The sequence below is a fragment of the Panthera tigris genome, chromosome A2 (genome assembly GCF_018350195.1).
Source record: "Panthera tigris isolate Pti1 chromosome A2, P.tigris_Pti1_mat1.1, whole genome shotgun sequence".
NCBI lineage: Eukaryota > Metazoa > Chordata > Mammalia > Carnivora > Felidae > Panthera > Panthera tigris.
The window spans coordinates 120,390,531-120,415,753 of NC_056661.1; the positions used below are offsets into that span (position 1 = coordinate 120,390,531).

General features: G+C 49.4%; 1 protein-coding gene across 1 annotated transcript in view; it reads left to right on the forward strand.

Moving 5' to 3' along the window:
• The window catches only part of MTURN (maturin, neural progenitor differentiation regulator homolog), a 28,691-nt gene extending 14,451 nt beyond the window's left edge, over nt 1-14,240 (forward strand). The window contains exon 3 of the mRNA XM_042969194.1: nt 8,888-14,240. Within this exon, the coding sequence (XP_042825128.1) occupies nt 8,888-8,998 (111 nt within the window). The 3' untranslated portion in view covers nt 8,999-14,240. The remainder of the gene's footprint in view (nt 1-8,887) is intronic.
• The last annotated feature ends 10,983 nt before the right edge of the window (nt 14,241-25,223 follow it).

Sequence of the window (25,223 nt, forward strand, 5' to 3'; positions counted from 1 at the left end):
CCAAAAGATGAGCAGCCTTCTGCCGCCCTTTGGGGCTTTACTTGAGCACAGTCCGTTTGACTGTCCGTGGACACCCCTGAACGCACGGTCCAAAGGAGCGGGGTCATCTGGTCCTTCCTCAGCTGTCCTGCCCAAAAGGCTAAACGTGCCACTTGGCACCCGGTACCTTCCTGCCTAACAACTTTGTAGACTCTGCTTGTCCCCGTCCCCCTCTCTTTTTTGCCTCCCCCGCCCCCCACACTGAAGGAGGCAATATCATAATGAAAGTTTCCCTCACCCCCACAGCGAAGAAACCTGTTGTCGATAGCCAAACTATGGAGAGAGCCCAAATGTCCATCGACTAATGAATGGATAAAGAAGATGTGGTGTATATGTATGTACACACACACACACACACACACACACACACATATTGGACTATTACTCAGCCATCAATGGGAATGAAGTCTTGCCATTTGCAGCCACGTGGATGGAACTGGAATGTTTTTATGCTAAGTGAAAAAGAGAAAGACAAATACTGTAAGATTTCACTCATGTGGAATTTAAGAAACAGATGGGACTTACAGGAAGGAGGAAGAAAAAGAAGAGAGGGAAACAAACCACAAGAGACTTTTTTTTCAGTGTTTTATTTTTGAGAGAGAGAGAGAGAGAGAGAAACAGAGCATGAGCAGGGGAGGGGCAGAGAGAGAGGGAGACACAGAATCCGAAGCAGGCTCCAGGCTCTGAGCGGTCAGCACAGAGCCCGACGCGGGGCTCGAACTCACGGACCGCGAGATCGAGACCTGAGCCGAAGTCGGACGCTCAACCGACTGAGCCACCCAGGCGCCCCTAAACCACAAGAGACTCTTAATGATAGAGAACAAATGGGCTGATGGAGGGAGGTGGGTGGGAGATGGGCTAGATGGGTGGTGGGTGCTGAGGAGGGCACTTGTGACAAGCTCTGGGTGTTGTATGTGATGAATCACTGAATTCTACTCCTGAAACCAATAATGCACTGTATGCTACTAACTAGAATTTAAATTTTAAAACAGCGAGAGAAGGGGTGCCTGGCTGGCTCGGTCGGTTCGGTGTCCGACTTCAGCTCAAGTCATGACCTTACAGTTTGTGAGTTCGATTCCCACATCAGGCTTTGCGCTGACAATAGGGAGCCTGCTTGGGGTTCGCTGTCCCTCCCCTACTTGCACTGTCTCTCTCAGAGTGAATAAATAAACTTAAAATGAGGGGGGGGGGGAGAAAAAAACCTGTTGTCGGACTTGAAAAGCAAAAAAGTGTTTCCCTCTATCTCACTTGTCCTCTCTTTTCCCACATTTCTTCACCACATTTTCAACAAAGCGTATTGATTGTTTGCTGTTTGCCAAAGCACTGCTTTCGAGAGCGAGGGGCAGGACATGGTGCCCGGTTCCTGCCCTCAAGGAGCTTTCTGATGGGAGAGGCAGCCACGAAAACGTGCAGAGAAATCCATGTTACAAGGCAGAACATTTATTTTGGTCCGGACACCCTCCCAGATACCGTATAGAATGAGCAGAGGAGTTCCATTCCCTGCTGTCCTTACATCGCTTTGCTGTTCTCTGGGGAAGTATTTCCTGAGAGGACATTAGTTAGGCTGTTTGTGGTCTCTTTACCCAGTTATGTGGACTCGGGATACTACATGTTGAGGAACCCAGGCTTTGTGGGCAGGCTGCCTGTATTCACATCCCAGCTCTGGCACTTTGTGGCTGTGTGACATTAGCCAAGTTACTTGACCTCTCAGTGTCTCCATTTGTAAAATTAGGAAACAACTGACGATAGCTACCTTAGGCATCTGTAAAGATTAAATGATGCAGTTCTCACTGGGAACTTGGTCCGACACATCACGCGTGATAAGCACGGAATAAATGCTGGCGGTGATACGGCCCGGCTGAGCACACGAGGCGAAATACTGTTGAGAAGTGAGTAGGACTCCGTGAGACCTTCTGTGGGACTCTTAGATTTTGGGTGGAGAGAGAAAACAGGTGCTAAGTGATTTCAACACATTGCTTAACAGAAGCATCCAGCTAAGGTAAGGGATTTTTTTAAGAGGTGCTGTTGGGGTGTTCTAGTCAGAAGTTTACCCACATAAACATAATGAGTTTACCACAAAAAAACATAACGAGCGACGATGTTGTATGTTTTTTTTCAAACGTGTATTGTCTGTAGTGTGTGAGGAGGGCTGCGAATTCGAGGTATGAGTGGGCTCACTGAGGAATCAAGTGCCAGGCGGTGACTTCCTTGGAAGTTGAGACCTGAAAACATGGCGGGATCCAGATGGGCTCGGAGCGAGGGAGAGCTGGCCGAGAAGGAGGGCCCATTGTGGCCTCTCGGCTCAGAGTCTCAGAGATGCCCCGTGGGTGGGGGAAGGTGGCTCGGCTCAGCCCTGCCTTGGCTCCCTGTCTGGCTCCCATGCCGTCATGGCCTCCAGCAGGTCACTGGACCTCAGTGTCCCCCTCTTTAAAATGGGCGTCATACATGTTTTGAGGTCTTGTGGATCCACGGGGAGCTTCAAAATCAGACTAAGAGCACAGAGGACCATCAAAGCCCTTCCACACTGTTGAGGTCCGTCTCAGTTTCTGGTTCGTTGGGTAGATCCAGGACTGGATGCAAGGGCAGCGTCCCTCCCAGAGGGACACGCGTTCGGCTCTACTCCAGGGGCCTCCTAGCTTGGACCCAGTGTTTTTTCCCTTCCTGGCTGAACGGCACATCCAAATGGTACGTATGTGCAGATGACCGTGCCGAGCGGGCCGTCATTGCCGTCTGGGGAGCAGGCGGGTTTATCCCTGTCGTGCAACCCGTCACGGCTTCGGAGACACCCATCAATAGCCTTGATAAATGTGAATTGGAGAATTGTCGGAGTCTTACATGTTTCTTGTTTAAGTGGCCCTCGGTTGACGGTTGCTGGTCATCACCTGATTGAGCTAGATAATAAAATAGCGGTTATAGATCAAATAACGGTGATCGCGCCATTTATTTTTTTCCTCGGTGTTTTCGTAGCTTTTATTTAGTGCCAGCCGACAGGCTTCCCCTGGTTAAAAAACAGTTCACAAGAGAAGAGCTTATGGTTTCCAATTTAGCTGCAAAATCAAACCTTATCTTTGCCCTTTCAATTTCGCCCAAAGCTTTATTTTATTTTATTTTATCCTGGACCGTTACTCCTCCTTCTCTTCTAGCACTGTGGACATTAGGGTCATGAGGCATCTGTTGTTATGACAACTTTGTGTGCTGTTTGGCTGATGTTGCTTTGATAGCCCTACCTGGAGTTACAGCCTGTGGTTCCCCATGTTTTCTTGCTGTCTTTGACCCTGGTCCCCCGCTCTGGGGTTACTGTTCTGACTCAATGTTTTTTTCTTTCAAGAAGCAGACGCTTCTAGCAGAAAAATGCCCCTCGTTCTAGCTTGCTGGCCCAAGAAAGATTAATATTTTCACTTTGCCACTAATAGCTGAGGAGCCGGGAACTAAACCCCACGGGAAGACCTTTCGTGACCCAGAAAAAGTCCAATCCTTGCTTCTACTCCTATAGTCTGGTTAAGAGCCAGGGAGAAGAGAAAGAATCCACCCCCCCCAGTAGGTCAGAAAGTCCGGTAAGAGAAGACTATGCACTCCTGTGGGTTTTACTAAAAGACATTGAATGTTGATAATTTACGTTTATCATAGCTTTTGTTTTTTGCTCAGGTATGAGCTTTCAAACCCGTGTATTTTTTTAGGAAATATGATGGCCCCTGAAAGTGAGAAAGTACCTACCAGTCTCTTGCCCATTTGGGTCTTCTGTCCACCTTGTCACCTGCCCCTTTTTTTCTCCTAGTATCAAGAACACAGACTGACCAGGATCTCATTGTAGGTTTCTTGGTAACAGTGGCATCGTTGATCATTGAGATAAATAGTGACAAACTCCCCAAAGCTTTAGAGTAATGCTTAATGCTCAGAGTGTGGTTTTCGGACCGGTCGTATCCCTATCACCTGGGAGCTTGTTAGAAATACAGAATCCCAGGTTTCGCCTGAGACCAGCTGAGTCAGAATCTACATTCTAAGGGCATCTCTGGGTGAATCGTATACACAGTAAAGTGCTTCAAGGCGTCCTCTGGAAGGAGCTCACAGGGACCTCTGAAGCCACAAGACACTCACTGAAAGCTGCCTCGCTAATTGGCTGTGCTCTCCAAGGCATAGACATCCTTCTCCGTTTCTTCTGTAAAGACACTGTAGGCCACTGTGCTAAGTGAGGGCCACCTTTGGAGACAGCAGATGCTAAGTGCCAACTAAATGTGTCCTCAACTAATTTACGTAACTTTCTATAAGACCTGGAGTTAGTCCTACAGATAATTGATCCTCTTCTGGGTCTAAAGAACTTGAATTCTTAAGGGTTGGCATTTCTACCTTTCAAGTACAACCCTGTGTGGGTGGGTGGGCCCCAGAGTTTTTGTTTTGTTTTTTTTTAATTTTTTTTAATGTTCATTTGTTTTTGAGACGGAGAGTGAGTGGGGCAGGGGCCGAGAGTGAGGGAGACCCAGAATCCGAAGCAGGCTCCCGGCTCTGAGCCGCCAGCACAGAGCCCGACGTGGGGCTCGAACCCACCAACCGTGAGATCATGACCTGAGCCGAAGTCAGATGCTTAACCAACTGAGCCACCCAGGCGCCCCTGGGCCCCAGAGGTTTTTATGTAAGATCGTATGTTGCCCAAAGGAAGCTTTGTGCACAGCAAAACTCTAGAAATGCCAACACCACTGTCCAGAGTGAGCATAAAGATTTTTTTTCCCAGTCAGTTGAAAAAATTCCGCTCAACAAACTTAATGATTATAACTATCAGAAGTAGTTGAAACATACCAGATAGGATTTCTGGGTCTGTCTCCTTTTCTTTAGAAGAACAAGCGGATACAGTATAAGCAAGGAGCCCAGGATTCTTACCAGTCTGCCTGTATTCCTGTCTCTGACATGTCTTCCTGACTGTTAAAAATTTGGATCCAGAAGTTAAATGTAGATGTACCTGCCGTAGATGGGAGTAGAGGCAGAGGTGGGAATGCTAGATTATTGCATGTCTGTATGGTATTCTTTGCAGTCCCAGGCAAATTATAGTTCTGGTGCTTTTTCTCCTCTGCTCTGTGTGTTTCCCAATTGTACATACTCATAAGTGTAGACGTTACCATTGTCCATTGAATGTTTTAAAAGGTGTATTACTCAGTAGAAAACATTGAGGCCTCCAGCTGAAGGAACAGCATCGCCAGCTGGAAGGGAACCTCCTGGGTAGCTGGTGGTCAGGTTGTAGTCTGCAGTCTGATGGCGTGGGTTTGAATTCTGGCTCTGACACTAACTGGGTAACTCCGTGCGTGCGAGTGACTCAACCTCTCTAGGTCTTATCTGTAATAGGGTGATAATTATAGGGCCTGGGGCTATTCCGAGGAACCAATGGAATTAATATATGTAAAGCTGCTTAACTCCCATGCCTAGAAGATAGTAACATGACCAGTATTGACTATTATTATTATTACATCTGAAGTATGATCAAATTGGTGGGTTGGATGGAAGGCTGTGACTGTAAGTCTGAGAATCAGACGAAGAGGCTAACAGAATTGAGTTTCTTCCTTCCTTCTCTTTACACTTCTTAGAGTACTGATTACCAGTGAGGTGACCCAGAAGGGAGCACAGCCGAGGGGCAAGGGAGGAGCGGGGGCTTGAGGCCGTCCAGATGCAGCCGGCACTCCCCCATGAATAACTGAACTGCTGTGCTTTATTATTATTATTTTTTTTTTTATAATTTTTTTTTAACGTTTATTTATTTTTGAGACAGAGAGAGACAGAGCATGAACGGGGGAGGGGCAGAGAGAGAGGGAGACACAGAATCGGAAGCAGGCTCCAGGCTCTGAGCCATCAGCCCAGAGCCCAACGTGGGGCTCGAACTCACTGACCACGAGATCGTGACCTGAGCTGAAGTCGGACGCTTAACCGACTGAGCCACCCAGGCGCCCCTATTATTTTTTTAAAGTGCGTTTGTGTGTGTGTTTGTTTAGAGAAAGCACATGTGTGCTGCGTGCATGTGAGCAGGGGAGGGGGAGAGAGAAAGAGGGAGACGGAGACTCCCAAGCAGGCTCCGTGCTGTCAGCGCAGAGCCCCACGCGGGGCTCCATCTCACGAACCGTGAGATCATGACCGGAGCCGAAATCAAGGGTCAGATGCTTAGCCGACTGAGCCACCCAGGCCACCTGCACTGCTGTGCCTCACAACGAGAAGCCACTGAATAATTCACACGGGGCTCTACGGTTTGCTGACCGTGGCCACACTCACTTTCTCGTTTAGTCTCCAGAGTTTCTCTGGACGCAGAGCAGGTGTCACGGTTCCCACTTTCCAGAGAAGGACGCCGAGGCTCAACCAAGGTAGTGGCGTGGCAGAGGTCCCCAGCTAGAGCCGTACCTTCTGGATGCCAGGTCCAGTGCCTTTTTCACACAGCCTCTCGTGAATCTGCAGACGCTGCACTAAAGTTGCCTGGGAAGTCGGGAAGTTCCGCTTCCTGGAACAGAACTGCTTCTGTTCTTTCTCCCTCCTCTCAGGGCAGGGGGTGAGCAGTTCTAGATGTAGCATGCACGTATTTCCCACGGAAGGGAAGGGCCTCACGTGTGGCTGATGCTCTAGACCTAAATCTATGTCCTTTGGATTCACGTAAAGGTAAGATAGGGAGCTAGGAAGAGGAGAGAGGGGAAGAGTTGTGGTAATGGTTTCATGGCTCGCTGGGACCTCTTCTACAAACCACCCTAAGCTGAGGAGAAGAAGGGTGTTGAGGGCTACCTATGGTTTGGGTCCGTGTGAATTACCTACGCGTGTCGTGAGAAAGAATAATGGTGGGCACGTGTCTTCAGGACAAGATGGCAAACGTGTGGATGCATACCTCCACCACACCCTCTTTACCCATGGCCGCCATTGCTAATGGACCACCGTCTTTCCCACTGAGCCCCTTGGGATCCTCAACCCAGGGCTCCAGGCAGCCACTACCAGTCAGATTCTTTAAGTGAGAGAGAACTCCTTGGCCACTCCTCTTTTAAGGGGGTATCCCTTCGGGGCAGTGAGGAGTCACATTTATTGCCGAATTAACGCATCTGCAGTTGGCATTTTGGTGATGCTGGGGTTCTCCGTAGGGGCAACAATACTTCTGTTTTACCAGTGACCTACATTATCACCACTCATTTGATGCTTTCACGTTTTGCCGTGTCACCAAGCATCTCTTCAAATAAAAATGGAACATCAAAATACTCGTCATCTGTGTCCATTGTGGCCATCTTTTCTCTCTCTTTAGGGGAAAAGATGATCCTTTGCTCACTCTCCTAAGATGTGAGAGGGAGACAGCAGTGGGAGAAAGGGGCTTCTTGCTTCCCCCAGGCGTAGGCGAGATCGCTCCACACTGTCCAGGCTAGCGGGGATGCACTCCTCCTGCCTCACCCCTCCAAGCCAACAGTGGCTCTTTGAGACATCCGCAGCACTCTGGGCTCTGAGGGGAAAGCGTGTGGCTGCAGCTGGCCATGCCTGCCTCACCAGGCCACATGTATAACATGACCCAGGGCCTGGCAGATGATCTGGTCCTGAGTGTGTTCGTAGGGCTCTGTGAGACCGGCGAGGGTTGCAGTTGGAGAACTTCAGGGTAAAGGCATCCTTTTGGTTGGGATTCTGCTTTGTCCTTGACTCGTTTAAGCATTTGGGGGAGAGGCTGGGAAGACAGGGGAAGGGAGCACGGGTTGCAGGGCACCGGGGGGTCATGCAAAGTGAACAGAATGATCTAACTTATTCGAGGGGCTTAAGGCAGTTAGTTTGGCTCATAGGGCCATTCAGTGAAGTTGCCTGAAAGTGATCAGCCAAGAGGGCCACCACGTGAGAAAGTCAGGGCAGTCACATGCAGTGACCGTAAGTCTCACCGAGAAGCTGTGGGATTGGAAGCACCATGATCACGGTCGGGGCCCAGGAGGACCCAAGGCCATGGCTTCCTGCCAGCACCAGAGTTTTTCGTTCATACTGATCAGACCCAGCAAATGGCACTCAGGCTTCTAACCGAAGACCAGTCAGTGCTTTAAGAAAACGTTTACTGTGTATTTATTGTGGATTTCCCTGATGATAATTACAGAGCCTCTGGAAAATACAAAAAGATAAAAAGGAAATAAAAACGTACCCATTACCTCATTGTCTAAAAACAACACTTCTGAAATGTGGATGTATTTTGTCAAAGTCTTTTTTTCTAGGCATTTGTGTATAAATTTGAAGAAAATCTGTATTGCACTGAAAATGCAATTTTTATCATGTCTTTTTACATTTAGGAGCATATTCTTGTATCGTTAAGTTACCCAGAATACTCTTTTAAGTGGGTATATGAGATCCCATCTTGCAGATCCACTGTGATTTGTTAAATATTTTGTTAAATAGATTTTGTTATTTTGTTACATCTTTTAGTGGTTTTCACGTTTTTCTGTGTGTTACAAATGCTGGCAGCACGTGTTTTTAGGCTGGAAAATAGAGGGGGATAGATTTTGGTCGTCTTGATAGAACAGTCAGCACTGTCCATTGTACTTCTGCTGACATCTGACATCCCAGATGTGTGTGTGTGTGCATAGACACTCTATTATTGTATATGGGGGTGTGGTGCCATGCTTTGATACTTAAAAGTAGAGAAATCTCCAGGCTCCCCAAGAAAACTTAGCCTTTTGGGCACCAGCCCATTAAAGCTTTGACATTTCCACCCAATACGGTTATAAAAATAATCGTGGGCACAGTTCACACCAGTGGGGAATCCATCGGTGCTGTGCTAAGTCCTGTCAGGTGCTGTTGAATTGGGATCAGACGTCTTTGATTACCTTCCTGCCCGCGGGCCACTTGGTACTCACGGCTGGTTCTCTTCTCTCTCCTGTAGTTACTGGGGCTTCCGGATGCAGACGATGATGCGTTTGAAGAGTACAGTGCAGACGTGGAAGAGGAGGAGCCAGAGGCGGACCACCCCCAAATGGGGGTCAGTCAGCAGTAAACTTCCGAGGGCTCCCACCGAGGAGAGTAAACCCCCGGTACCTGAGGTGGGGTTGCGTGCTCCTGGGTTAGCAGTTTGCGTTAGCACTTCGAAACAGGACGTCTGGCTCCCAGCATCCAAATTCAAACCAAGTACCTTTTTATTGACCACAAAATTTCTGGAATGAGCTTTGCTCAGAAGTGACCTGAAGTTTACTTCCGTTTCCGTGGGTTTCTATGGAGTTGTCTCGGTAGCCTTTGCCATTTTGAAGTTAGAGTCCATTTTGTGGCTGACCGTTCTCTCCTGAGTTTGTGTTGAAGAACTCACTTTCACTGACTCGAACGTAGAGAACTCGGAATGTATTAAGGATTATGTTTTGAGTCCTCACAGGTGACATTATTGAGGGGAAAAGCATGGCAGAGAAGAAATGCAGTCTGCACTTTTTACGTACTTTTTAAGTGTCCATGAGTGAAGGAATTTGCTTATAAGGCATGAGTTTTAATACCTAGTCATTAAACTGCACAAGTGAAAATACAAGGGCAGAAAAGGATAATCACTTAGCTTTGGATGAAGAGGGTAAGAGAGGCAAAGAAGCCTTTGCTTAAGTGTTCTGCCATCACTAAGTTACCTGGATAGATTGCAGCTGGTTCATGGTTAGGTGCAAACATGACTTGCATGTTCAATTATTTCAAAACATGCTAATTCCAAAGCCACTTTTAAAATCTAATAGCGGAAAATATAGATGGGGTGACATAAATTATTGATTTCTTTAAAATGTTTATAAACCGTCCCACATATGAAATGAAACATTTACGTTCTCTCTTTATAACCAGATGGCAACTTGTTAAATCATGAAAACATTCAGAATCCAAGTGCCACTTAAACTTTGAAGCCATAGATAGATTTAACGGGGAAATAAACCAGGATAAATTTTTTTTTTAATGTGATGGAATCCTTCTTTACTTTCTTAATTTGTCTTTTATTCTTTAAAAAAGAAAAGTCAAGAAAAGGATCCCACTGTATAATTTCTTAAAAAAAAAACAAATGTCATCAGGTGCTTCGAGGAACCTAACTGCCGTGACTTTTTAAAGCGATAGGAACATGAGAATCTTTCAGTCGTGGGTTAGCTTGGTTCAAAGGGGGGAAGTTCTAATGATCAAACTACTAAGACAACTCACAGAAACAACTACTTAATAATTGGAAACACTGCTGTCAGTATTCAGCCAACAAATATGTTTCCAAGGGAAATCCTTTGGAACGCTAAGGTGGAGTTATTTAAAGTAATTCATTTTCTTGGACCTCTCTGCATCTCTCGTGCCGATAACTTAGGACGCAGAATGCCTCTTCCACAACCCTTAACTAAACGTAGCATCTGGGGTGGGAATTTTAACATGCACACACATGCCTGCGAGGTGGTCATAGTTTGGGATTAACAATAAAAGCAGCAGCAGCGGAGAGCACAGAGCTTATGGGAGTCTTGTGTATCTTCCAGGCATGTCAGTGTCAACCTGCTTAGCTAACATTTTCTGTTTAATTGATTGGTGCCGTGACGAGCACGGCTGCTTGTGGCAGAACCGCGTGCTGCGGTTTTAAGTCATCGGGTAAAACAATGCGGTGGTTTCCATCCGTGCTTCGGTACCCGCGTGTTTTTCCTTGCTTGGAAAAACCATATCGAAGGTTAGCTTCCAGGGGAATGATGTCCCTCAGAGTCGCCTGTTCACACGACACACCTTGGTGTTTCATCCAGCGGGGTGAGCGTATCCCGTGCTTTGCTCCCCGTGTTCCGACCGGCCCCGTACCCGAGCGCAGGTGATTGTGTTCTGTAGATGCCACTCAAGTTTGGTGGCCTCTGTGTTGACACCGTGTTGACTCCACGGGCTGAAAGAGTAAGGATGACTTCTGCCACTGAAACGAAGAAGCTGGACGAGGGACGCTGGAATTTTACACGGAGAGGCTCAAAATCTGAGTTCCCATATGTTCGAACGTGGACGTTAATAGAAAAATGTATTTTATGAGAAAGCGTTTAGGCTTTGACCAAATGCGCTCTGGTATTATTATGTTAATGTCTCTGTTTATAAAAACCGCCCCGAGGTCAGCTCAGCCGGTCACTGGGCTGAGGAGAAATCTTGTCTTTGTTCTGCCCCCGGGGTTGAGGATGCCATTGCTGTATGTTACTTATTTCCAAGGCCAGACCACTGACGGCATCACCACATCGGACTGTTTCCTCTCCAACTTCCTTTCCTCTGAGTGTGCACACCCGCGCCCGGGCACACGCTCACGCCCACCTGGCTGTGCGTTGTGTGTGCGGGTCGCGTGCGGCGTCAGAGCTCGCCTGGTGCAGAGCTCCACCCGGATGGGTCAGCGAGGCAGGCCGCCTGCGGTGGTTGTCACGGAAGAGGTTCCACAGTTAGACACATTCCTGACTTTCCCGAACGTAGAACACTTACGAAGAGGCAGTGTGGTGCAGCGGAAGGAGCGCCGGCCCAGGAGTTAGGACAGAGACCTGGGTTCTAATCCTGGCTCTGCCGGTGACCGTGTGACCTTGGGCAAATCACCTAACTTGCCTGAAACAAGGGGTGTTTTCCCTTCCTGCTTCCACCACGGTCGCCCCATAGCTGCCTTATGACGTGTGTGTGTGTGGAGAGCAACCGTCAAGGAAAGCTTTAGGGAAATGAGAAAGAAACACATTTTGAATCACGCCAAGATGCTAACCTGAGGATCCTGGCCACAGGACCACCTTGGAGTATGTTTCTGTTGGTCTGTGAGTGTTGAAACCCCCTCAAGCGTGATCCCAAGGGGCTGATGACTTCCTGTCCCTTAGACAAGAGGGTAAAGTAAGGCTTCTGAAGATCTAGAAACACACTTGTCCCGGATAGGCAGGCTTCGTCATTGGAAGGCATAGCTTTTCCTTGTGCCCTGATAGACGGTGGCTTCGGAAGTGGAATAAGTTCCCTGAAGAGTAGCTGGAAGAGAGTGGAAGAGGAATACTTTTGCTTTTTTGCCGTGTCATCCAGTAGAAAGAAAAGCGCGAGAGAGAATGTGTGTGAGTGCGTGTAGATGTGCGAATGGTGGTGGCACACGTGTGGGGGGGTGGCGATCGGTGGCTTGTTGGTCATTGTGGGCCAGCTGTGAAGTCAGGCCTCTGGCGACATGAAAAAACCTTGATCCTGGGTTTGAGAGACATTTTCCGTATGGCAACTGGTCCCTGTCTCTGCCTGATGGTCCTACTGAGCGCACTTCGGGGAACCGGAGAATGAGTTAGGGAGCCAGGGAGGGAGGTGGGACCCCACGCGATGCCTGCCAGCACCCCGGATTCAAGTACACGGAGACGTCCCCTCAAGTCTCCCAGGCTCATAGCAGCACGTAGGACTTTTTTTTTTTTTTTTTTATGTGACTAGAACATGAAAAGTCTTTGATTTAGGAATTCTCCTTGTGTCCTGGTTGCCAGAACTAGGTTTCGTGTCCTTCAGTGAAAAATCTCTCTCCTCTCGTAGCTACTGTCATTTTTCACCTACAAACGGAAACCTTTCCTCCAGCACAACTACATCTCTAACTGTTGTGTCTGTCTCCTAAGAGCACAAAGTGGATGGACCTAGGGGGGCTGTGCTTGCAGAGCATCGTCGGAATTCATATTTTAGAAATCTACCTTGCACGTGAAAATTCACAGGTTGGGAAACCGGTATGAACACATCTGATTTCCCACGGTTCGAGAGGCACATGGGAACAGGCGGGACTTAATCTGGGGCGGGAGGAGATGAGAGAGGGAGAATGGGAGAGTTAGGGAGTCCGATTCTTAAAAGAAAAGAAAAAGCCCGAAGGCAGTTATCGCGTAAGGTATAGGAAAACTGTCTTCATGGCCTTCACGCTAGGAGCCCGCTTTCCTCAAAGGGATGGCCTGAATGTTGAGAGGCGAGGCCTGTGTCGGGGGTGGCTTTGTGGCTTTACAGATGCCCCCAGCCAAGGAGACCGCGGGCGCGTCCTGCAAATATGGTGGAGTTTTCCTCAATAAGCCAGCCGTCAGCCAGAGAAGCCTGTCTTCCCAAAGTGCCAACAGATCTGAGGGCTCTCATCACCTGGCAGGCGGAACGTGAACCAGACTGGATCTTGCCCTCAGTGTGGAGGCGGCCAGGGGCTGGAGGGCAGAGCCCGCCCACTGACTCCAAGGTGCTTGAGGGTGGTAGAAAGAGCACAATGAAATCTCAAGGGGCTCACAGATCCCTCTTCCCTATAATGAGTGTTAACCCCGAAGAGGTGCCCCTGCCTATTGCTTCAGATGACCAGAGAAGCCTGAGAGTTTTTTGTTTTGTTTTGTGTTTTTAATTAAAAACTCATCCTCTTCCACAAAGACCCAATTAGTTATCTTGGTTTTGTGACACCAGGTATGACACGAAAGGCTGAAGTTGCTTAGATTCTATACAGCATATCTAAAACTTGCCAGAATGCCGGGAGCCTCTGGTGTCCATGGCAACATCGTGTCCATGGCAAAATATCTATAGCTCGTGTTCCCCGGACAAATTGTTAAATAATATGTTGTCGTCGATATTTTTATTTAAATGCGTATTATAAAAATAGAGGGCCCGTGAGCGTCACATGTTAGAAGCCTCATGTAAAGCTCTGTATGGCCGAATGGGCACAAGCCGTTGAGAGCGTGCGCCGGGCCACATGAACATAAACATTTAATTTACTGAGAACTGGATTCAAATTCTTCGGTACTGCAGAGAAGGCGGATAGTCTGTTCTTTGTAAAACTGCCTTTCCCTGGTTTTTTCTTTTGTTTCGTTTTTGTTGCTAAAGAGTCATTCTTTAAGTACCTGTTGATAGCCAGATGGATAAAGACACAGAGCAGTACCGTGCACCCCTGTCGGCTTTTTAGAGGAGAAGGCAAATCGTCCACCCTGGGGAAAATCCGACACTATCTGTGGGCCAGTCTTAACTGGTGTCTGAGAGCAGGGTTGAGTCATCTACTTGAGAAGCAAAATCAAGGAACAGTTTTGGGTTTCTTTTTCCTTACGCAGAAAGGTTTCATGCAAGGTGTGTATGCTTTCTTTGCCTTTATATTTCCTTTCCGCGGAATCTCTTGTACATTACAAAACTGTGAAATGGGTTGCCAAAAAATTGTTGCCCTTTGTTTTAGATGCCTCCGGCAGTGTAAATCCTAAACCGATCCCTGTCTGCATCTGCACCTGCCTCTCTCCCCTGCGAGAGAGGATCTCATCCACCCATGTAATTACCATACGCTTGCTATTAAAGAGCCTTCCAAACTATGGTGGTGTTTGCCTCTTTTTTACTCCCTCCACAATGTTTGGTCTGAGAGGACACCTCATGTGACACAAACAAAGGGACAAAGAATGAGGACCGTCAGCTAGCTTGTGGTTGCCAGTGTCGGGGCTGGGTGGGAGATGGCCGGAGGGGAGGAGAGGGAGAAGGCAGTTACGTGAACCACTGACATGATTCAAATGCTGTGGAATTTTGTGACATTAATATATCTGTGCTGATGTCGTGGCTGGTGTTTAGTGCTTTCCCAGTCTTCCTTCAGACCTAGTACTTTAGGTGTGTATACGACGGGTATGACAACCCTATTTTCTCCCATCATAGCGAGGAATCCTTTGTGGCACCGGCTGGAAACCTGTGGTCACTCTGTGATGAATGACCCTGTTTCCCCACTACTCCCTTCCCAGTTATGACTATTTTGTAAGCAGTGACATTTAAAGGATCCGTCCGAAGTTCGTGGTAAAGTCCCATTCTTTGATGAAGAGCAGGTTTCTTTCCCCAAATGAATAGGTCTCCATAGATTGTTAAATGAGATTTGAGATTGCCTCAGTAGACAACAGCGTAGAGGTTGGTGTGTGTGTCTTAAATAACTTCATTTGCAGTTCTTTGTGTTTGGCACGGCTGTTATCAGAGATTGGGCGTGAGTAGTGGGCTGTGTGCAGGCATTCCCAGCCTCACTCAGTCAACGATTCTTTCATGACGCCCGATGTAGGACTTGAACTCGTGGAACCGCGAGATCATGACCTGAGCCGAAACCAAGAATCAGACACTTAACGGACTGAACCACCCAGGCTCCCCGAGTCAACGATGCTGACCTCAGCACGGTGCTGGCATGATCTTCCCCAGCCAAAGCCTTTCTTCTGGGGGAATTTCTTTGTGACTGTTATTTGATCACTTTTCACAGATAAACTTTTATTTAAAAGAATATTCATTCTTTTTGAGAAAGAGAGAGAGTGCGGGGGAGGGGCAGAGAGAAAGAGGGAGACAGAGGGTCTGAAGCAGGCTCTGCCCTGAGAGCAGAAAGCCCACCCGATGCGGGGCTTGAACTCATGAACCGTGAGATCATGATCTGAGCTGAAGTTGGACGCTTAACCGAGGGAGCCACCCGGGTGCCCCCACAGGTAAACTTGTTAAAATGTAGCTCGACTCCTTTATCTAATTGCAGAGACTGGTGTTAGAAAGACCCACATTTCCCCCTTTGTGGCGAATCGTTCTGAAATCCATTGGCTGGGGGTAAAGGTTCTCCCCGGGCTCCCCCCTGACCAGCGATGTGGCCGTGTCACCTCTCCCCGTCCCCCATCTTTGTCTCCTCATCTGTAAAAATAAGACTGTGGACTCATCTCCAAGTTCCCTCCAGGCACTAGCATTGTGGGGATGTGTCTCGTCTTGGCCAGTGGGGCTAGGGAGGGTGGGAAGCAACGTTTATAATGAAACTGTGTCTCATGAAACCAGGACTGGGTGGTGACATTGGCAGAACTGTGTTTCTCTGATTTTGAGCCCATCTTCCTAGAATCCCTTCTAGGGGCCAAAATCGTGGGTGCACGTCAGCCCAGATGCTCGTGTCTCAGGGTACTTTCTCCTGCCTTCCTACACTTCTCTTTGCAATCAATACTGTGGAATAAAGAGCCACAACAAAATAGGAAGATTTGGGGTATTTTGCTTTGGACTGTAACTCGCAGTCTCATTTCCTTTAGAAACGAATCTCGCTTCCATAGGAAAGTCAGGTCCGGCGGGATGCTTTTTTTTTTTTTTTTTTTTTTCCAGTGTTCATTGTGGACATGAATGGGTTGAAGTCAAACAAGGTAAACCGAACTAAACCCACCACCCAGTATCTGGACCCTGTGCCGGGGTTTGGACCACGTACGGGCCTGACGCCTGTATGCAGGGGGGTGTGGCACAGCGTTTTGCCTGGTGCCCTGCTGAATCGGGGTGAGCGAACGTTCTTTCCCTTTGGCAGGCCTGGCCATCTGTTACTTTGGAAACCCCAGAAACGCGTCCTGAGATAAGCTGGCACTGTACTTTTCCTCTTAGATCCGTAGTAGAAAAGTAACTCTGAAACGCTCTATCTCTGACCTGCCTTTTTCCCTTTTGGAGCAGAAAACATTGACATTTATGAAAATCTGGGCCAGCCGTAGTTAGGCAGCCTAAGAATGAGGTAGGCATTTCCTATTAGGTAACGTTGAAAGGAGCGGAGACATTTCCTCCTCCTTATTTTCTAGGAAAATACGGCAACACCACAGATGGAGAAACCGGCTGTAGAACGAAGCTGGTCCTTTGGGATGCTTTTTAATTGGAAGCCTCTAGAGGTCAGCACTGCATAAAAAAGGGCTTTCTAGTTCTGGGTCAAGCCGGCGCCCGTGTCTTGGTGGAGCGTTTGGGAGAGAAGGGCCAGCAGACCCCCGGCACGAGGAGAGAGGTGAAGAGCCGGGCTGTGTGTGGGAGAGCAAGGCATAGGGTCCTTTCCCTTATACAAAGCCCTAACATTTGTCCTGGGTTGTTTTTCTCCCCCCCCCCCTTCTCATCCATCTTTCCCTACAGCTCCCACACCCTGTGGGCACACACTGTCAGCTCAATAAACACGACTTATTGACCGATCGATGAAGCATGGCATTTAGCTCATTCGGAGAAGGGCTGGGGAGACGCCAAAGAGGAGATGGACGGCGCAGTGCACTTTGCTTTGAGCGAGGGGAGGAGCCCCTCTGGGCCCCGGTGGCCCGGAGCCTTTCTCGTTATTAGGCGGCAGGCTTTGCTCAGCCCTGCAACTTGCAGTCAAACTTCAGGGTGCCATGGGCAGTGCTGGGACCACAGGTTTCCACTTGGAACCCCATCAGGCTCCCTGATGCTCCCAGATCAGGAGTGGGTGGGGAAGGGTTTTAGGACCCTTAGATCCGACCAGAACGGAAGTGGTTGGGAGTCCCCCAAAACGGGTTGACACTCCTGGGGCGGGGAGGGGAGACTCCAGGGCACAAGATGCAGTTGGAATATGCTCGGGCTGGTGGCTCAGGCTTCACAGCCCGCCGCAGGCCAAATCCAAACCCGGAGGCAGCGTTGGGAGCTCCCCGTAGCTCCCAGTGGTGCCTCGGGGTTTCTTTTTAGCCCAAGAAGGAACAGAAAAGCCCTTTCTCTCTTCTCTCTCTCCTGTTCAGGGTTTTTCGTGTTCCTGTCTACTGAGTTAGGCCTAGCCTAGCCCACAAATGGTGTTGACAGCTGTCCTTTGCTGGGTGATTTCACTGGGCCTGGGACCCACTGACGGAAAAGGGATATTGGTGGAAAGGACAACTAACATGCCGCACGCACAACAGAAGGCCAGACTCCCCGGAAAAACGTCTTACCGGTCAGCGACTTAACGGCAGTCTCCCTGCTACCATTAGGTTTCAGAATCATCCTGGTGAGTGCGGACAAGGCCCAAGGTTCCCCGCTCCCCAGTGTTGGTTGTATGCTGTGCAACTGACTCTTCGGGCGTCTTGTCGTGAAGCCAGCAGTGCTGAGTGAATAAATCCAAGCTGTGTATGGCATTACATACAAAACTCTATTTTAACAAACTTTTATAAAGCTCCTTCTGAGTATCAGATTAAGTAGCAAGCACAAAGCTCCTTTTAACTCCTCGTATCCTTCCAGCATAAGGTAGATGTCATTTGGTAGCCCCCTTTGACAGATAAGGAAACTGAGGCACACAGAAGTTAAGCAAATTTCACAAAATCACACAGCTAGTAAGTTCTGGAGCTGGGATTCAAACCAAGGCAGTGTGCCTTCAGAGCCCTTTTAACTGCTGTGCTCTGAATAGGGTCATCCGGGTTGGTCTTAACATTTAATGAAACCTCTGGCTCTTTGCTCAGCACTGCGGAGGCCCTGCCCGTAAGCTTCACGCAGAGAATGCTAAACACTATTAGTCTGCTTGGTTGCTGTGCACAGGATGGACTAAAGGGAACGTTACTTTAAGTCTTTGCCTTGCCCAGGACCAGGTTGGCCATGCCCAGTGGATTAGGGTGCTAACTGAGACATTTTTTTTTTTCTAGTATCCATGTAGTGGCAAAGATTTAAAAGTGATTGGAAGAATTGGAACAACAGGCTTGTTGAAATAATTTAGTAAATTGGTAAGACAAGAGGATCTCTAGGCAGGTGTGCGGCTGTGGGGACAACCAGTACGCTGTCCTTTCTGTTCCCTTCTTTCTAGGTCTCGCCCCCTGAACAGCCCTTTCCGGGGCCGTTACAGACTCTTCTAATAACAGAAGAGGCTATTACAGACACCTGGTCATGAAGCGGCTTTTACCCAAGCTTGCCCTGAAGTAGCCAGGCGCGTAATTTGCTCTGTGGTCAGGCCAGGACCTGAGAGCAGGGAGAAAGCTCTCCTTGTCCGCTTATCCCTCATACCAGTCACCACCACACACTGGAGACTTCTGTCTCCGTGTATCTCCCTGGGTCGTCCCAACACGCTTCCAGCCCCCCCTCCCTCCAGCCCTTGCCTTCCGCCTCTGTGCCAAGACAGCAGCGTGCACCCCGTCAATGCCCCCAGCAATGCTGCTTGTCTTAGCACGGCTTTGTGCAGACTGCCTGGAAATCGAAGGATGCGTTGCAAAGCCAAAGTCAAGTTTGATTTGGAGCTCGTGTTCTTGTTTGGATGACCTCCACCGTTGTTTCCTCTGCAAATGCAGGGGACAAAAGAGCCGGCCAGGTCATAGCCCGTAAGAAATGTTGGCATCCCAACCCGGCCTTCCTGGGTTCTGAGATCTCAGGTGGCCTCACGCAGATCCCCCGTGATTGGGACCTTGTGGTCTTGGCACGCCGGCGTGGGCTCGTGGGCTCGTGGCTGCAGGGAGAGTGTGCGGCACCCCGGGAGCAGCGCTTTCCCGTTTTCCAAACGATGCACAGCTGAAGGGAAGAAAAGCAGAAAAGGTGAGTCAAAAACACTCCTTTGAAAACGGCAGTTCTCCAGGGATCACGAGGCTGCGCAGGTTTGAAAAGAGAAGGGCACAGTGCTACATGGTAACGAAGACAAAGTTGGTTTTCTGGATCCGGCTCCTCCTTCCCATAGGGCCTTGGTCTTTTAAATCTGTAGTTTCTTCTGCTTAGATGTGTGAAGGGCCACTTGGAGCCTTAGGCTGCAAGGGGCAGTAAAAATACAAACCGTCGCGGAGGATCAACTTTAACATGGGTCTGGGGAGTGTCGGGGTTTAACAGTTTCTGACTGCAATATTCCCTGTCATCAGAAATAGAAATCTCGTAGCTCGAGAGGACTTCGGCTACAGTCTCACTCCAAATCTCACTCTGCGATAGGATTTCAAGTCACATGCACCCTTGAGGGCTATGTCAGGGTCTGCCTCTCCCCCGACCGCACCCCTCCGTTCTCTCCTCCCCAACCTTGCCTGACATCGAGCACTCTGTACGTTACAGTTCATCTGCGTTTAAAATGGGATATAATTACGTCCTTTACTAGACAACGCTATGTCTTCAGAAGCAGGTGCTTTATTTGCGAGTGGCCTTAGCTTCCAAAGTGTACTCAGAGGAAAGTCCCAGTAAGCAAAACAACTGTTGGGTAACCCAGGCCACTTGTGAGCTGGCTTGCACGGTGTCACTAAAACCCGTGCTTTGGCGGAGGAGTTGGGTCATACTTCGTGATAGAGCTGGACTGTCCTGATCTCTTTTGATTCCCCCTTCCTTCTAAGACTATTTCTGACTCTTGCCAGCTCCCAAATGGCTCCTATAACTGGTTACAAGAAGGGCTAAGTGGGATGATAGGACTGATTTGGGGTGAAACTCTTTTTTTTTTTTTAATTTTTTTAAGTTTATTTATTTATTTTGAGAGAGACTGAGCCAACATGAGTAGGGGAGGGGCAGAGAGAGAGACAGAGAGAGTCAATCTCAAGCAGGCTCCGCACCATCAGCACAGAGCCTGATACAGGGCTCGAACTCACGAAAAGTGAGATCAGGACCTGAGCCGAAACTGAGAGTCAGACACTTAGCCAACTGAGCCACCCAAGCACCCCTGGGGTGAAGCTCTTGCCGGGCTGGAAACATAATCTGGTGCCCTCCTCATGAGAGAGGTGGGTGGGAAGCGTCTCCCCATGCAGCTCGCGAGCTTTTGGAAAAGATCTCTCATCCGGAAGCAGGCCAAAAATGTCATCTAACTCCGTGCTCATGAACTCATCAAACCCACCCACATGGTGTGTTCTCTTCAGAACTGGGGCCAGCCCTCTGCGTCATGCATGAGAGAGTATTCCCCAAAGTGCACTTCAAACCTTGCTCTGACCCCGCAACTGTTCAGCTCTGGAAGAGTGCCGACAGAATTGGCCACGCGCTCTGGAAAATCTCATTTGGAAGCTCGTGTTGGTGAGTCTGGATGGGATTTTGACCCAACGGACGCGGGATCGGGTATTCTACTTGGTGCTTGGAGTCCACCCCCCCAGGGACGGCCCTGCCTGCTGCTGAGGGAGAGGGCTACAGATGTGGAGCGGGGCGCAGCGGCTGCTGGGAAACACAATGACCTCGGTCTCTTGGTCTGTCATCAAGACAATGGCACTTTTGTCCATCCTCTAGAAATAGAACTTTTCATCTGGCACCACAGCGTGCTACATTCTGGAGCAGTGATGTCACAAGAAGGCAGAGACTAGGGGATTCATCCTCCTGGGCAGGGTGACTGACACTGTTTCCCGATCTCCGCACATTTACTGATGTCACCCATTTCCCCCAAACCACAGCGGCCTCGGGGGGAGGAGAGAATCACAACGAAAGGCAGATTCTCATGTCTGTGGCTCTGAAACTTACTCTGGGGATTCCCAGCCCTTCTCTCTCCTGTTCCTCCCAAATGGCCCGGGCTGTTCCTTGAGATGTCTCTTGTATATTTCACAGGCTCGCCTTCACTGGTACCCAGTGTTCTCCTTTCTGGCTTTAACTCATGGCCGTTTCTGCTAATGCTGCACAGCTCCAAAGCGTAGCTGGGCTGGGACAGGCTCAGTCACTGTCCACCAAAGGTACCCTCCTTGTGCCACTGCCTGCCAGTGTGGGCCCCGCGCCCACCGGTCCAAGGCGTTGAGGCCCTGGCCATGTGGTCCAGGATGCTGGCAACCATGCAGGTGCTGCCCTGGTGAGAGCCTGCTCTGTTTGTATTTATCTGTGAATCTAGCCACTCACCAGAGGAGTCTGAGTCCCGAAAGTTCAATGTGCTTCTGCATGACGGGCTCAGAAAAAGCTTTTATCCAGCCTTTCCCAAGGTCACCCTCCAACGTTAGTGAGCCTGGCATGTTTCTTGTGAGTTCTGTCCACGGAGGCTCATCAGCCCCTCCTGGAACAGGCTCTTGAAAGGTCTACCTGTCCTAGACCTGGTCAATCTGTCCAGAAATGGCAGAAGCTGGAACTCGCCATCCTCCTGTATTAGGGTGGGTAGGTGCCTCGGGTGACCCCCACCATGCTGAGTGGGGGGGCAGGGTTTAGCCGGGACTGGAAGGCTCAAGGTCCCGTGATTTGAAGTATCCTGTGCCATACAGGAAGTACTTTAGTAAAGACATGAGTCAGGTGACTCCACACTGTAAAAGCTATTATGCACGGAGTTGACCATTAAAAAGTGATTTCTTGGGGCGCCTGGGTGGCTCAGTCAGTTAAGTGTCTGACTTCTGCTCAGGTCATGATCTCCTCGTCCATGAGTTCAAGCCCCCTCGTTGGGCTGTGTGCTGACAGCTCAGAGCCTGGAGCCTGCTTCAGATTCTGTGTCTCCCTCTCTCTCTCCCCCTCCCCCGCTCATGCTCTGTCTCTCTCTCTCTCTCTCTCTCTCTCTCTCTCTCTCGCTCTCTCTCAAAATAAGAAATACACATTTAAAAAAAATGTGATTTCTAGATCCTCAGACTAACAAAAGCCTAGGCCACCAATCGGGCTTTTAAGTGGGGAGCCTGTGAAACGGGCAGGTTCTTGGACTGGTGCCCCCAGGGCCTGGTGAACACGGGCAGCTGTGTGCTTACAGATATTCCAGGCAGTGCTGCCTCAGGTGGTCCACACTCGGAGAAACCCTGCGGTTGAGCTGGCCTCCAGGCTAGGAATCATTCACTGTGTTGGGAGGGAGCCAAAGACTCACCAGGCAGTCCCTGTGTGCCAGGCGCTGGGCAAAATGCCTTCATGGTCCTAACGCATTTTTTTCCACAAAGAGAAAATCCTTATAGAGATGCCACAGTTTTGTCTCCATTAAAATCTCATGACTTGGAGGAAAAAAAAAAAAAAAAAAGCCACTCCTCTAAGCTCACGTGGTGGCAGAACCGGGAATAAAAGCCAGTTTTGTCTAATTGCAAAGCCTTAGTCTCCTGTCACAAGACGTCACGCTGCTCTTGTGGCATTTGGGGAACAATAATGGGCAGAGGCCAAGTTGTATTTGTCGGCGGTGCTTTTTTACAGCTAAAAACTATTACAACACCCTCAGTACACGGTGTACTGAGAGACCGTAAAGAGACCGGAAGGCTAAAGAACCGAGGACCCCCTGAAATTCACTACACTCTCCACAATATAAATGTACCATCCAGCGGGCCAACTGAAGATGATATTTCCCGCCAGATAATAAGCTACATGCAGGTAGAGGTGCTGTCTCTTCCGCTCTCCACTGTACCCCCTGTGCTTAGCACAGTCCTGGCATGGGGTAGGCGGTCATGAAACCTTTGTGGAATGAATGAGTGAATGAATGAATGAATGAGGTATGGGGAGAAGAAAGAAATGTTCCTCTTTCTCTCAGGAACGTGGAGAGACTGCTTTGCTCTGAGATTGACCTGCTGTCGCTCACTCATGCATGGAAGCACACAGACCCCGAGACACAACCTTCAGGGACCTGCCTTTATCCCTACATCTCAGAGAAACTGTGTCCAAGAGTTGGTAATGTTGTTGGTAAGTCTCCAAGACTTTTGCGTTTTACCGGGGAATGGGAACAGCAGCGGGTGGATGTCCCAGGTCTCTGTGCCCGCGACCTCGTGATCCCTGAGTGACCGTCAAGGATGTGCCAGCAGGAGATAGGAAAGTCATAAAGCCAGATGCAGCCCTAGACGCATCCTGGGACACATCCTTTCCCTGGTGGGAAAGACACATCCTTTCCCTGGTGGGAAAGCAAGAACATGTGCCGTGGCCCTTCCTGCTTTCTGCGCGATAGCTAACCTAGGACAGAGGCTGCCCGAGACACAAGACACCCACTTTCTGGTGCTCTCCAAGGCTGCCTGCGTCTACACCATCTCGGAGAAGACTCAGAAACTGCCCCATCCCAGCAGGACAGCCCAGGAGCAGAAAAATGCCCGAGGTGCCTTCTAGGCATGGCGACAAATCAGTATGACATTTGCTCTATCAAACTGTCTTAATCGTTACCTTCAAGAAGATGGAATCTTTTGGTGCCTCTTTTCCAGCCGCAATGGCATGAAACTCCAAATCAATCAGAAGAAAAAGTCTGGAAAGAACATAATGTCTTAATCAGCTTGGGCTGCTATAATAGAACACCACAGACTGAGTGGCTTATAAAAAACAGCAATTTATTTCTTACAGTTCTGGACGTCCAAGATCAAGGCACCAGCAGATTCAGTGTCTAATGAGGATCTTCCTCTTGGTTCATGTGTCCTCACATGGCAGGAGGGTTGAGGGAGCTTTCTGGAGCCCCTTCTGTAAGGGCACGGATCCCATTCACGAGGGCACTGCTCCTGTGACCTCATCACCTTCCAAAAGTCTTACCTCCAAATACCATCACGTTGGAGATTAGGTTTCTACGTATGAGTCTTGGGGGAACACATTCAGTTTATGGCATAAAGTCACCTAGGTTTCTGCATCTAGAATAATGTCCATGGGCCCCCCCCCCCCCATCACCTGTGCTCAGTCACAGGACCTCTCGGGCTTCTTTTTTCCAATTCTCTCTTTAAAAAAAAAAAATCTTCCGAAATACTCACCACCCCCCCAACCCCCGTCAGGCCCCAGAATTTCATGATCACCAAGGAAGGAAGTGGGGTGGGTCCCTGAAGGCCTCACAGGCCCGGTCCACCAGTGCTGGGCCACCGATTCTGTGAAAGCTGTTGGCACAACTGGCCTTTGAGACTCACTGTCCTCAGAACCCTGTTTTTGTCTTGCTTCCTCTTTTCTTTTCCGGTCACTTAATTCCAACTGGTTGTTCCTTTCCTACCCCTCTTCCACTCCCTTCTCATTACTGCACTCACATATTTCCCATTACGGGCCCGCCTTTCTCCCTGGTGACCTTCGAGCAGGCTTTGACTCCCAGGTGTGGTAACCAAACGATAGCCTTGACCCTTCTGCTTCGGACCCCACAGAAGACCGAGTGGCGTTTCCCTGCTATTTCCAAAGATAGGAACTGGGATTTTTGACTTGAGAGAGCTGCATGAGGGCTCTGACACCTTCTCGAAGCCGGGCCACTAGGGGGTAGAACTGAGTTCTGATTGGGACCAGGTCCCCCTGCAGTATCTTCCAGTCGTGTCTGTGTTGACCTCAGGGAGCACCAAGTCGTGCTAATTAATGTGTTCACAAAAGACACGACTGGAATCACTGTTCAAGAGGATAGGTGAGTCTGGAGTGATTCGAGAGTCGGGCTCATTTACCTGCCAGTCAAACAAAACCTCCGAGCTGCCTGGTTTCCCCGTAACACTAACCGCAGCCGCCTTCAGGAGGGGTCCGCCCCAGTGCTGGTTGGTGACGGCCCCAGGCTACGGGGTTCTCTGCCCAGCAGCGGCTCCTCTGCCCAGATTATCTTTCCCACCGCGCCTGCAGCTGGTCCTGCGCAGAACGCATAGACGTGGTGTGGATGCCGCTAAGACTGCTAGTCAGGAAGCCCTGCAAAGGACTTCTATTTTTAGAGAAGGCATTCCTCTGGCGCTCAGGCGCTCTCCGGCCTGCTGAGAAGTCGGCTGCCCTTACCAAAGGGCAAGGCTGCAAACCTCCTCTGCCGCAGAAAGGCGTTGTTCTGCCACAAACAATGGTAGGGTGGCCCTGGCACGATGTCAGATGAGTTGATGGCAGCTGGT